Source organism: Anopheles marshallii, chromosome 2, assembly GCF_943734725.1.
Source record: "Anopheles marshallii chromosome 2, idAnoMarsDA_429_01, whole genome shotgun sequence".
NCBI lineage: Eukaryota > Metazoa > Arthropoda > Insecta > Diptera > Culicidae > Anopheles > Anopheles marshallii.
Genome location: NC_071326.1, coordinates 75648945 through 75662961, shown reverse-complemented (window position 1 = coordinate 75662961; position 14017 = coordinate 75648945). Strand labels below are relative to the sequence as shown.

The 14017-nt window shown below is 43.4% G+C and overlaps 1 protein-coding gene across 1 annotated transcript; it reads right to left on the bottom strand.

Annotated features, from left to right (window-relative positions):
* Positions 1–636: 636 nt before the first annotated feature.
* On the bottom strand, positions 637–1134 carry LOC128718584 (protein obstructor-E-like). Its single transcript, XM_053812205.1, has one exon. It carries the CDS (start codon positions 1132–1134, stop codon positions 637–639), a length of 498 nt encoding a protein of 165 aa, XP_053668180.1.
* Positions 1135–14017: the final 12883 nt, after the last annotated feature.

Sequence of the window (14017 nt, the reverse complement as noted above, 5' to 3'; positions counted from 1 at the left end):
GTTGTATAGGACCGATGAGAAGTCAACACGCGTGAGGCGTAAATAAGTAAACTAAACCCAACGAGAGAAAGATACTGCTAAAGTAATCGCACCTGAACATCCAGTACATCCCAAGAGACAGATCCGGTCTGTGGCGAAACCTCCAAACCTCTCCAAACCAGAGGACCAGAGGAGTTTGCGTGTTCGCATTGAAGGGAAAGTTCGGATCGTGTACGTATATGTCTGGTGTTTACCATTTAGACGAAGTCTACCCCCCCCCCCCCTCTCCCTCCACACCCCCAACCACCCCTCCAAAACCCACCACATCCGGTTGGAGAAACTCGACAGCGGTGAAACAACGGTTGCATGGAGTTTTAGACTCTAAATTTTTATTCGCACCCAAAACACACTAAACACCTCCACCACCATTGACCACCATCAAGCACTAAGAATGTTACGCAGGAATGTCACACTTTTGATATTGGCCACTGATTCATTTTTTTTTGTTTCTGATTTTTTTTTTTCGTATGCAACGCTTGATCTTTTCTTTTAACTGGAGCCCTTGTTAGATATGCGCCATTGTCACACTATATGGAACTGATACTGTCGTGTTTCATATCGGGGGGGGGTTTTTTTATCAGGATTTAGCAGGATTTATCAGCAGACCACATTACCGCTCAGATCACACTGGCGCAGTTGTTGGTTGAACAGCAATCCTGGCGGGCATTCGCGCTCGTTCGCCACACCCTGGAAGCAGAGAACGTACTTCTGGCAGGTGGTTGGATGCGACAGGTTGTAGATTCCGGACGATGGACACGAGAAGCACTCGCTCACCGTCGACTGCAGGCAGGTTTGACGACGCTCGTCGAACCGATGACCCGGTCCACAGATACCGTAGTACGGTTGGCCCTCGAAGCAGTAGTAGTACGAGCGGCAATCTCTCGGGTTGGACGTCAGATAGTTACCGGTCGGACGGCACGTTGGTTCGGCCGTGGCCTGCTGAGCTAGCACGCTCACCAGAACCAAGATGGCGAACAATACAGCTCCTGATCCTGCGAAGATATCCAAACGTGGAAGTAGATAATGGGGTATGGGTGAGCTTAATGTGATAAGAGACTTCCGAATTTCCGGTGCACAATCTCCGGTACCTTTCATCGTTACACCACCAGAAGGACACTAGTCCCATCCAACTGGACGTCGTCTGATTTTATAACGTGCTTAGATATCTTTGCTATCGGGAAGTGCATGATAAGAACACGATAGTGGCACGCGTTCGCTGGCTAGCAGCCGAGCATTGAAGGTTGACGCTGCACACATCCATCATCATGTTGCCCTGTCTGGTACGGTCGGGTTCAGTCAGACTGGCTGGGCGGTGGCTCTCTCTCTGGGTCTGTTATCGTAGGCGAATACCGATACCGACTACGATACCGGGGCTTGTTCTCTTTACGCTCATGCTCGGACGTCTACACGAGACTATTGCCGGATGATTGATGAAGTGTGGCTCATGTCCATGTCGGAAGGTCAAGCAACCGGTGTACCTCTCTCCTTCACCATCTCTTCCGGCTGGTATGCGCCACACCATTTTCTTCGATGCTAAAATTAGTGAATGAATTCACTGCGAGCAGTGCAAAAATCTGCTTTACTATCATACGGAGCATTGTGCACTACACATGGCGCTCTTCTGATAAACGGCAATGTGGTGGTGTTTTCGTTCCCTACAACCCAACCAATGCGTTGGATACCTCCCGGTTCGATATATGGAGATGATATGGTCGAGGTCCATTAGCAATTCCTAGAATTGTGAAGGCTCGCTAGTGATTTTAAAAATACATTTGATTAGATAGTGCCGAAGTTTAGATAGTGCCATTTGTTGTTTATGCTTTCTTTTTCGTGTGTTGTATCTTTGTGCGGTGCCAAAATCGGTCCCCTGCGCATGGAAGTTAATGACCGATGAAGCAAGGAGACTCGGGCGAGATTAAAAGATAACTTTGTTTTTGGGTGTTTTTGGCGCCAATTTCACTTCAAGTAATAACTCTGAAATCACTCAGTTTTAATAACAATTAATAATTCCTTAACAATTGAAATAGAAAAACGGATAAAATGGAATCCAATAATGATCGTTTATTGTAAACAAATCACTATTTTGACAACAATATCAGCTATTGCCTTGCTGACCTACTGAATCACTGATGCTCTTCCCACACTGCCAGGCTCTTTGGTAGCCAGTATTTACTGTGATCATCGTAAACCTTCACAATTAATGTTAAATGATGAGCGATCTCATTTTGAGATCGTAATAATTTGTATTCACATTGATACAACCCGCTTGTGGCAGCCAATTCGTGGACAATAGGAGCTTTCCTCCTGGATCTCTTCTTACTTGCATCGTCAGATAGTAAATTGAACAAAGCGATAGCACCGTTCAACCGCGTATTGTACATAAAAGGCAACTACCCTCAACACATTGTAACCGTTTTGTTCCTTCCCAGTTCCACCGCAATCATCCAACACCGCAGCGCACGATCGATGAGTAATTGTTGAACCAGCTGGTGCGTTCTAATTACAGCATCCAGTTGGCTAGTCTCGATCCCGTCCCGTTCCAATCCCCTGTTTTCGGAGTTCAAATAAGCTAAATTAAAAACAATAACACTCGTTCAAGCCTCCGCACGGAAAAAAAAACCATATCGACTACACCGACTAACCAAACCGGGAGAGCATCAAATTGGGTCACAAATTTCCACCGGAGATGTTTTCACGGCTTTCCGAGAGAATATAAATGGATCCGCTCCGCGCCGGATGTGCTACTGGACGCGCACAGGTGTATGGGGTGCGGGCATTGTGTTACGCTGGTACGGAGGAAAATGATTCAGCGTTCAGTTTTGGCCGACGTTCGATTATGTGTGTGCCGTTTTTGGTAATTTCATCAGTGAGCTAATTGCGCGCAATGTACGTGTGGAAGCGAGGCGTTAGTGGCGCTTCGGGGGAAGGCGCTATAAAGTGGCGACGCATTTTGTAGCTAATGTAGTTTTTTATGACAGTCGAAGGTCAGATGGGGATTAAATTGGAGTTGTAGTCGTCAGGCGATGGCAGCGAGCGGCATAGGAAATAATCCACTCAAGTTACAATACAGATGTCATTTTAAAACATCTCGTAGTTTTGTACTAATTCATGAAGAAAATTTCGGTGCGCCGTTACAACCGAGTGATGTAACAAATATAGTACTATCAGGTTTGGAATTAATATATTATTGCTAGAATTTTTCATGTTTAAATTTAGTTGTTTTATAATATACTATTACGAATATTATACGATATTTTATTTCCTTGTAAATATCCCAATACTGAGAATTCAATATTCAAACATCCCTCTTCCTGATAGATAGCTCTGCTTAACAAGTTCCAGGAGTTCCAGAGAAATTGGCATCAGTCGCATATCAGCGAATACTTATTTGAACGGTATGAAAACATTGAAAACGATTTGTTTCTCAACTGCATACAATTCTATTAATAAACTTCATTTATAAAAGCTCTTAACAAACTCATTTAATCACGGCTATAAAAAGGTTAAAATTCGCGAATCTCCGAAACTTCAAGAATTAACGAAAGAGCCTATTCTGCTGTAACTGAAGTCTTGGAGCAATAATTTACTGAACTCTTCTTAATTTGAGAAGTATTGAGACTACCTTCATCTTTATTATTTCACTATGATTAATTTAAAAAAAGTCATCTCTCAGCCTCGTATGTGGGTAGACTATTCCTAAACTGGGTTATTCATATTATACTTTGCATATGAAAAATCTAGAGATTCAAAAAGAGCAAAAATGCGTGTAAATGTAGTGTAGAGTTTCCCGGGTTTCCTCAAGTATTCCCCAAAAGTGCAAATGTTTAATAATATTATGCAGTATGATTCCATCATTAGGCAAAAACAAATTGATAAATCGATCCTCAAATCCACAAAGTAAATAAATACCAATCTACGTATGCATAACCATCGATACTTGAACAAACTACCAGTTGAAAATAGTGGCGCCATCTGTTGATGGGTTTTAAAACTACCCAAAAGAAACACCGTACAAGCAAATCAAAAACTTCTTTTGTCCAGCGCTTGGTACATACATATAATCTCAACACGTTCTACTTGCCGTAGCTGGTACAAAGCCATTAAGCCGCACTTGCAGCATGCAACTCTGCAGAACCCATTCGTGCGTGGAGTTGAAAATTGTCTACTAGCTTCACCCATCATCCCCAGGGAGGACAAAACAAGTTCATTGACAAAGGGCACGCTAGTTTCTCCCCATCGGTTGCACCCTCGCTGAACTGCACCCATTTGCGTTGCACAGTTACAGAGCTCTTTCATTGAAACTCACCTAACCGTGACGTCACTGCATCGTCAAGCATAAACGGTGAGGGTTCACAGCGTCCAACGACAAGTGTACCGTCCAACGTTCCAGCGTACCACCCCGGCGTTGTGTTGGTTTTCTGATAGTTTTTTTTTTTTGTACCATTAACAAAAAAAACCCTTTTTGTTTCGCAGCAATGGCAATGGAGCTTATTATTGGCCGTAAACATAATTCAACCACCCACTCCCACACCCCTCCTCGGCCATTAACGGCTGTGGTCAGATTTTCTAATTCTGATCTGATTCGGCACAGGAATCGCTTCTACCGCCGTGTACCGATTGCGGTAGAGTTTCTCTATTTCTCACCTTCACATGGCTGACTACTTCCGCGGCATTTCCGCGAGGGGTGTCCGTTCCACGTGGGTGCACAGGAAAACAATATCAAAAGCAGTGGATTAACCGTGGGGTCATGCGGACGAGAGACGATCACTCGTGGAAGATCGTGATGTCATACGGTAGATAGTAATTTTTGGCTTCCGTCTATCAAGTTTGTCCGAGCATCATTAAATATAAATTAGATACGGAATTGGTTTGATTCTCGTGAGATTGGCATTAAAATGCGTCTGGCAGTGGTTTGTGAATATCTAACTTAGGTTCAAAGTAATGGAAGAATGCGATAGTGATCATTTTAATTTTTTAATTTAAACTCGTTAAGAGTGAAGATAACATTAGAAAAATCTAATAAAGTCAAGGTTTTGTTGGTTTATTTTATAGAAATTTTCCTAACATTTTTCAATGTTTTACCAACATCCTGTTGTATTCGCCGGACTATTATGATAACCCCCAAGTTTCAGTTGTTCACCTCACTATTCTCATCTTTTCACCACATTATTCTCACTTACTCACCACTTCTCACCTTCTCACGAAGCAAAACAACAGCGTTCACATTTTCATCGCTTTACTCACCACAAACAATGATGAGTGAAAGAGACAGCAGGCTATACAACTTTGTTTTCTCGTTCGTTGCTGGCACGATGTTGATTTCCACCAACGATGCTAGGCAGATGTGAGAAAGAGAACAAATTATAATCGCATTAGACTCGAGCTATCGTCCAATAGATGGCGTCACGCAAAGTAGCTAGCAGAGTTCATCGTGATAAAAACATACATTTGGAAATTGTTTTTAATATTATTTGCGGAAAATAGAAAAATTCCAGGGTTTTTAGTGGAAGATTGCTATGAGTATAATTGTTGTTCATATGAAATTGTTTGTTTTAATGTTGTAATGGAAAATTATTAAAATATTGCAACAACTACATCTATAATTAATATAATAAAATAAAATTGGTAAACAATTTTGTTAAATAAATTAAATTTAAATAGATTACCTTCTATTCCGACATAAAAAAAAGACATAAAACTCATACCGGTTTGACACAAAAAAAAACATCCCAACAAACATGTATGAACCGTTCCCTCTCGGGTTGTACGCTGTGCAGCGCCGAACACGACCGCGCAGAAGCTTGTCGTCCGCGAGACGATTCGGATCGTTTTTCCGTGCGGTGCATTTCAGAGGTGTGTAACAAGAATAACATTTCGAAGCGAATTTTTGTGCGCCGTGTTGTTTTGCTTTCGATTTTTTTTATGTGCTCGTGTCGTGTGATTTGTGCTGACGAATCATGTGCTATAAATGCTATTATGTCGAATTACAATAGAGGAAAATGTTTACTTTAAGTGGGCGAAAAAAAAAACAGTGTACAAAATTCATAACGTTGTGATTTGTGTTCGAGAATATGTCGTGCTTTTCTATGTTATTTTACAAAGTGACACCAAAATATGAGCAAATTTATCGCTCGCGAGACACGAAAAGAAGCGTGGTGCGATCGGAGTGTATTAAATAATTACACATAACGAGTGCGAGTACGTGTGTAAAGTATTCGCTAAATATTACCTTTCACACTGATTGGCAACAGCATTCGATGTGTTTTAAGTGTTCCTTCTCTTCAAACAAAAACACAAAAAAAGGAAGAGGCAAATTTATCTCTGCCGGTGAAAGTGTGATGCCCGTGTACGCACAGAAAGCATCATCGAGAGACAACGGACAAACGCAACACAACGAGCTATGGCAACGGGGGTTTTGCATGCCGAGATTAAATAATGCTCTCTCCACACAAGTCACTTCCTCTCGATCACGAACCGATTACGGCAATTGAGATAGCGATGGTTTGGCATGTTATGATTTTCGTGATGTTACTGACGTTCGGTATCAGTGCGAATATTATGTGCAGTTTGCAGTTGCGTGCTATTTGTTGCAGAGAGATAAAAAAAAACCCCTGGAGCAGCTGAAAATCATAATAACAAAATCATATAAACAACGTACTGGCGATTGACAAGTAGATGGAAATGGTGTAATTATATAAATCCCCCATACTACGGATCCGGCGATGGCCGTGATAACGCAACGCCTTCCCGTGTGCTTCGTTTTGCCGTTGCTATGCGACCGCAACCGACGCGACCGAGAGTTGACTTTCGAGCCTCGCGTTTTCGCTCTCTCTCTCACTCTCACTCTGTTTGTTGCTCGCATTAGACATGCTCCCGGGCCCCTTAAATAGGATTTATTTTTATCCGTGTCGTCCGCGTGCTGGCCTGCACTCGTCGCTGTTGTAAGGCCAGCGCCACCCGAAAGGAAGCGCCAAATGACATGTGAGGAAGTGTCTGTCACCCCAACCGCGCGCGACGCATTCGCAAACGGTGTGAGCACCTTTTTTGCAGCAGGAAGCACAAATGAAACGCGGAAATCGTGAGGACCCTCTCGACGACCTGAAACGCGAATAGGGAATCGCACACAAAAACACACATAATCAAACGCTCAATCGGGGGAAAAACCACGTGACAAGTGAAATGGAAAGCCACCGCGGGCCCCAAGTGGGGCCAAGAAAGCATGAAATGAAATCAAAGCCCATGCCGAGGGTCGAAAAAGGAAATATTAAAGTACCGCCAGCAGTGGGCGAGCCGTGTGTGTGCCGGTTGGGTATGGTGGCAGTTTTCTCTTCCAATTATCATTAAAATCCCATTACGGGCTTGTGTTGCCTCGCACACTTTTCTTGAGGACGACCTCGCGCCAACCAATTTCACGGGGTTTTCGTCTCGTCTGTGTTGTTTTGGATTTTTTAAAGGGCCCCTTTTACGGCTAAAAACACAGGTTAAATGTCGGTAGTTCTCCTCTTCAAAGGCTCTAGACAACAGAAGTAGATGGTACGATGCACACTTCCGTGTTACTGCGAGCAGTTTTCCTAACCGTCTATATTCATTCGGTGGGTTCAGTTACGCTAACATCATCACCAGCGTCACCGAACGGCTCAATCACATTACATTGCAGCAGGTCTTTCACTTCGATAGCTTCCGACTGACCGATAGCTTGAAGGCAAAATTTATGCTATAAATAATTTCTGCTCACATCGGAAACCCTTCTTGTTCGAGTGGGGCGCGAATGTAGCGACAACTCTTTCCGTGACCCTTAAATACCGTATAAATAAATGGGGATGCGGGTATTCGAATCTTGTGCCGGGCTGCTGCGGTTTTACCGACCCACTGGGCTTGAATGTCCCGGGTGGGTTTGCTGCCGGAAATTACCTGGAGCAGGGAAAGTCCTTCAATCGGGATTACAAGAGGGTTTATTATGGGGATCGTGTTGGGTTTCACATAAAAATAGCCAAAATGAACGTCAATCACCGTGTGGTAGTGCTTTTCGTCTGCCAATGCCGCGTTTAAGTACAAAGGGAAGCTTTAATTAGGGTTAGAATGTAACTGAGCAGATTTTATTGATGAACGCCTTGAATTATGCAATAATTGTGGCATCATCCGTCATAATGATGCAAATTGCCTACATTTAGGCTCTTAATTATTCGAAAAATAAATCGGATGAAAGTTGAAGCTCATTGTATCGTTGGCCGATTTTAGAGTCTTTTAAATTGGCTTTGAATTTATGAAATAATACCTCAACAAGTTCATTTTTACAATGTTTAAGTATTAGCGCACGCAATCATTTTTGTTCGGTAATGAAAATTTTAATTAATTAAAACAACTCGCTATGAGTCATGCCGGTACGTTTACGCACCCCATTGCATCCCACAACTATTCAACCGGCAAACGCATGATAATGACTATTCGATTGGTACAGCTCTGGCCAAACCCTTTACCGCAAACGTTGAGTGCAAGCCAATTTACTTCCATTTGGATGCACAATTAAGGCAAAAAAAAGCTTTGCACACCGACCGGCATGTGTTTCCCGTGCCCGCGCGTATTGTAAATAATTCGCTCGGGCACTAACTCCAACTGACTGACAGCTGAAATGAGTGAAGTGAACTAGGCAACTGAAAACTGTCTCCGGCAGCGTGTGGCTCATCTCCATCCATTCCACGTTGGGTGGAAGTTCCCGTACCGGTTTGCATTGATTTGGTATGCCGAGATCACAATTTCCCGGCGCTGTTTGTTCGAAAATGGATCGCTCGTTTGCTTATGGTTTATACATTCCGCATCCTTGTGGACAGGGCACGAGGAACACCACTCCGCTGTCATTCGGTAAGGATGAAGTTTTCCCTCCATTTATCGCAAATGGGCACAACTCTTGCACAATGGGGCTGCTGCTATTGACGATGGATGGAATGATGTCCCAGATTCGTCCTTATCGTGCTCGCACAAAACGATGAGTGGTGTGTGGAGTTGTTTTTGTCGGAAGGAAGTCTTTTCCACGGCGTGCTTTTGAAGCACCGTTGTTCCGTTCGGGTTCGGTCGAGGCCGTGTTGTGCACGTGCCAACTCGTGAAACGTGAGCGTGATGTCGATGCGAAACTGGCTGGTCGGTTTTTCCAAGCCGCCTTTCGTTAAAGAACACGAGTAGATTTTTTTTTGCTAAGAAGATGCTGTTTATGCTGGGCAAAGATTTATTCCGGATTTGTTTGCCGATGTGCTTGAGGTGGTGGTTTGGGGTAAAAAGACATCTAGATTTTTCACATAAAAATTCACATAATGATTATGATTAAACAAACATTAATATCATTGTCTAGTTGTTGGCGTATCTGGTTGCTTCCCTTGACATGCGAGCATGACAATTAAAAGGGCTCTACACACACTCGAAGGGCACAATCAATTACGCGACAAACGATCATCTGGTCGCATAGCGTGCATGCATTCAATGTGCCAGCAGCATCGGTAACTCCATGATGCTGTGCGCGCCCTCCACAATGTACGCAGCACTACGTAGTATGGCAATTGCATCATGCCGTCCCGTGTACCCATGCACATGTAGATTCATCGGTATCGCTTCCCGTCGGTGAAGGCCTGGTCGACGGTTGTTGATAAATATAAACCATTTTTCCGCCACGTTGCACCCGAAGGACGCTGGTACTGTGCAGCGGCATTGTTTGCGTATGCTGGATGCTGAAAATAGCTGTACAGCTGAGGGTATTTGGTGGCGCAAATCAAACATCCCCGGCGAAATTTGTTTAAGTTAATTTAATTTTGGTTCAATCATTATAAGTGCCGAATGTAGTTGGCTGACTCAAAGTCCCAATAAAACAATCAACCAGATGCAAAATAGATATCGATAGGATTTGAAATCTTTATATGCCCTTTGTGACCAAAGGCTAAATAATATTGTTGATATTGTTGGTTCTCTTATAATAGTAGCTTTAAATGTTTATACTTTTAATTATATTATATATTATTTAAATACTTATATATTTATTTACAATAGCGAATGTATTCGATTTAATGTCTTCAAAACATGTGATTGAAAAGAAATTAAACTTCATTATTTTCAATAATTTGTTTTTAGTTGGTAATCAACTTATTTTTTACTCTATATTACACTGAGGCATATTTAAATCCCCTATAGAGCTCTCTTCAAGAAATTAAATTAATATTTTATTGCTGGATTAGTGATTTTGATGATCATTTCTTATGAAAATATGGTTTTTATATGCACTTTAAATTAACTTTCCATAAGCATTAAAACTCATTCGCAAAAAATCTGCTGCGCCCTCCGCGATTTTTGAAGGTTAAACCAGGTTTAAAATTAACAGCATTGGTCACATAAACACAAAACTAGCCAAAACCTGTTCTGCTCTCACCGTCTCGCTTCCCGAAATTTGCAAATTAAATACCATAAATTAAATCATTCAATGTGATAGTAAAATCGAATGCATGTTAAAAGAGAAACCAAGATGTGGTCGTTGTGGATTGTTTTTTTTTTACCAACCATTTTTTTAAGGCAAAACAACATGGAAACCTGTTCGAAATCGTCGGATGACTTTCGCCCTTCCCAAAAATGGTTCCCCGTTCCGGGTGTGTATTATGTTTAAGTTATCATAAACCGGACCTGGGTATGGGAATTTCATCTACAGCAGCATTCCGAAATTCCGAACCCCTTTCCAGCAGAAGACACACGACACTGAAACCTGTTCCTATCCGCACCGAGTTCTTTGGGTGAGAATTTAAATTAGCAAAATGTCACGAACGAAGGAATAGAAGCACCCAAAGCTACGTCACCACGAACGAAGCAGAAGCGGTTTTTGAATTGAGAGGAATTTTATTAGCCCATCATAAGTACAACATGTGGTTTCAATTGTAGCTCAAGATTGATAAGCAATGCTCCACTGTGAAAACATAAGAAAAAGGGGTCTTCTGTTTGGATTTAGACGTACGGCAAATGTTGTGGATTCGAAACAAAGAACATCCGCCACACGTTGTCATTCGTGCGTGACTCCCACCGTAAGTGTTGAAGGGGCCGGTATCGACCGAGGGTTGCGGATGGTAACAAAACACCCAACACGGAAAAGAGGCTTGAGCTTGGTGGGGGCTAATAACCGGGAGCCATATGTTCGCGACATGTTTGTCGATTGAAATTGTGCCCGTATTGTGCGGTGACTTCCCGTGAGACACCAACCCGCAGCAGCGCTCCAAAGCCCCAAACACTGCGAAAGGTGTATTACGGTGTTGCGATCAAACCAAGAAGGAATTCTCAAGCTAAAAAACACTTAGTTTCGTATTAGTTACGTTGTCGTGGAGCGAAACGAGCGCCCCAAACATGGCGCTGTCAGAGATGCTTCCCTTATATGGGAAGTTGTTGGTTGCTTTCCCAATTTCCCTGTTCCGCTTGCATATCGAATCGATTTGGATTGCCAACATTGTACAACTATTCTTGCCGAAACACGTTATTGCTTCCCGTTTGCAATGTGGCGAAACCCTGCAATAACGTATTCTGGGCGGTTAGATCGTTTTTTTTTCGTACAAAAGACAGCCCAACAAACCCAAATACACCAAATTTTACCCGATCGGAATGGCATACGGTTGTGAATGAAAAATTGGATTTGTTTTCCCCATGCTTTGCGAGCGTCATGCAGTCGGAATTTGCTTCACCATCCCGGATCGGTCCATTTATCTACGTAGCGCATTCCACAAAGAATATAGCGAGGAGGGGTGGGGTGCACTGTACCGCCCACCTCGCCAGGGGTCACACCGAGGTGATCCCCCAATCATTAGCAGCAGATGAAGGGCTCTATATATAGCGCATCACCTCGACCAGGGATCGGGAATCAATGATTCAACATCACGGCTTGGGGATGAAAGGAAAGCGCTGTACGGCTAGCAACGGTTTGCCAAAAATATCGACATAAAAGCGGCTTGGCACGTGGGAAAACGCACGCCCACCTCTGAACGTAACGTCATCCCAATACTTCCCAAACCCTATTTGGGGGGAGGGGAGGAGGATCGTGGTGCCACACTGCTTTCCTTAATCCCGGTGTAAGCGGCATTATTAATCATGACACATACCTTCCGGTGGGGTTGAGGAGCACCTTGGCATCTGTTTGTATTTTTTGTTGTTTGTTTTCCCGTGTACAGTAGGCAGCGCTAATGTTTCCCGATGAGCTCTTGAGTCTGGCAGCGCTTAATAGTTGCTGATTGGAACGTCGTCTTAGATTACTCCCACGGCATAGCCGAGTTCCGTACGGTTGATTAACTCCGGCGAAGGTTCCTTCCCGACTCGCAGCGGTATAATGTTTGTGTTGGGTTAAGTCACGTGGAAAAATGGAATCGTTCCGCCTTTGTTGTTTCTTGCTGCATTTCGGGAACCGAGGTCGGGTGCGATTACTCTGCTCATTTCATTAAACGTTTCAATAAAGCAAACGTTAATAATGTGAAGAAATGTTTTAACTAATTGTTACTAATGTTTAACCTAATATTTTATAGTAAAATGATAAATTTCTCCACAATCACACCCTGATGCTCTGGACAACATAATGTTTATTTTATCCCGAAGCAATTTGACGCTAGCCGCTAGATAAGCAGAGGAATTATTATGTCGGCAGTGGCACCAAATGGCCCATCACCATTTGCTTACATCCGCTGCAAAGCAACAACCACAACAAAAAGCTACCATTAAATAAACTAACAAACATGCTGGTTTGCATTTGCTTTGGCACCATTAAGTACACAGTGCAGTCTTTTCTTCGGGCGTACTTCTGCCGCATAAAATGGGCATTGGTGCGAGTCTGGCCGCTTCCTTAACCTCCCCCCCTCTTTTTAAGCCGTTGCAACCACCAACCATTGCAATAGCCGGTCGTTTTGGCAAACTTCACTTCCGACACAATAAATCTCCTTTGTCTGGCACCCAAACTCGCCGGAGTGTAGCATAACGCCATGTTATTGCAGCTCGTTTACCGTACCGAGTCTATGCGTCCCGCATATGGTCGTGTCGGTACCAGCCACCACTGCGAAGCATCGGGGGGGTGAGAAAGAGACCCTTCCCACTAACAAAGGAAACGGTTGGAACCGACGAGTGTACCAGATCTTGTCTACCGTCACAATGTCCACTGCACGAGACGAATCCTTTGCCAGTGTTTCTCCTCCGAACACTGCACAGGCCACAGTATGCCAGTGGAAAGGATTGTCAGGCAGCTTGTGAGCAGGTTGAACGACTTTCCACCGACCACGGCAACAGTGTTGTGATCGGCAGTACCACAAGACCGTCAGTCGTGTTGCTGCCGTGCGCCGGCAAAGGATGTTTTACCGTGTTTTACCGTACCGGGCAGCTGTGCGTTTCGGTAAACGGTGTGTGCAGTGGGCAGATAAACACACACAATATTGGCATTTGGGTGATGGTACCACGAGGTTACGGACGTGCCGAGGGGGGGGAGGGGGGATTTCCAAACAGGGAACTGTCTGTTACATCCATGGCGTGGCGGATATTGAAAAATTTAATTACGAATCTAGGACGACGCTCGGTTGCTGTGAGGTTTACCACGGTGCTTGGGTACCTTTACCCCTCTTGCTTTCATCGATGGCCAATATCCGTTTTTATATTTGTGAGGTACAAAAAAAGGGAACTATGCTTAGGGTGGCATGTGTTACGAGTTGGCGATGAAGTATGCTAGTGTGTTAAGGGTGACAAAGAACTAAAATTTCTTTTATGTGCTCTAGTAACATCTTCGAAGATTTATAAATCATTTTACACATGAAAAAGAGCAAAATCTCACAAAATAATATGAATTCCATGTGAAAGACATGCTGTGAAAATAATCTTTCTTTCGGTGTTCGATTTTACGCCTGAAAGTATGCAGTATCAGTATCATATGGCTACTTTTAATGGATCCAGCCCAATCCAAACAGCATCTTGCTTCTCTTTACTTTACAAACAAATA

Coding starts and splice junctions, on each gene's coding strand:
- LOC128718584 (XM_053812205.1), bottom strand. CDS start 1,134: ATGAAAGGTACCGGAGATTGTGCACCGGAAATTCGGAAGTCTCTTATC.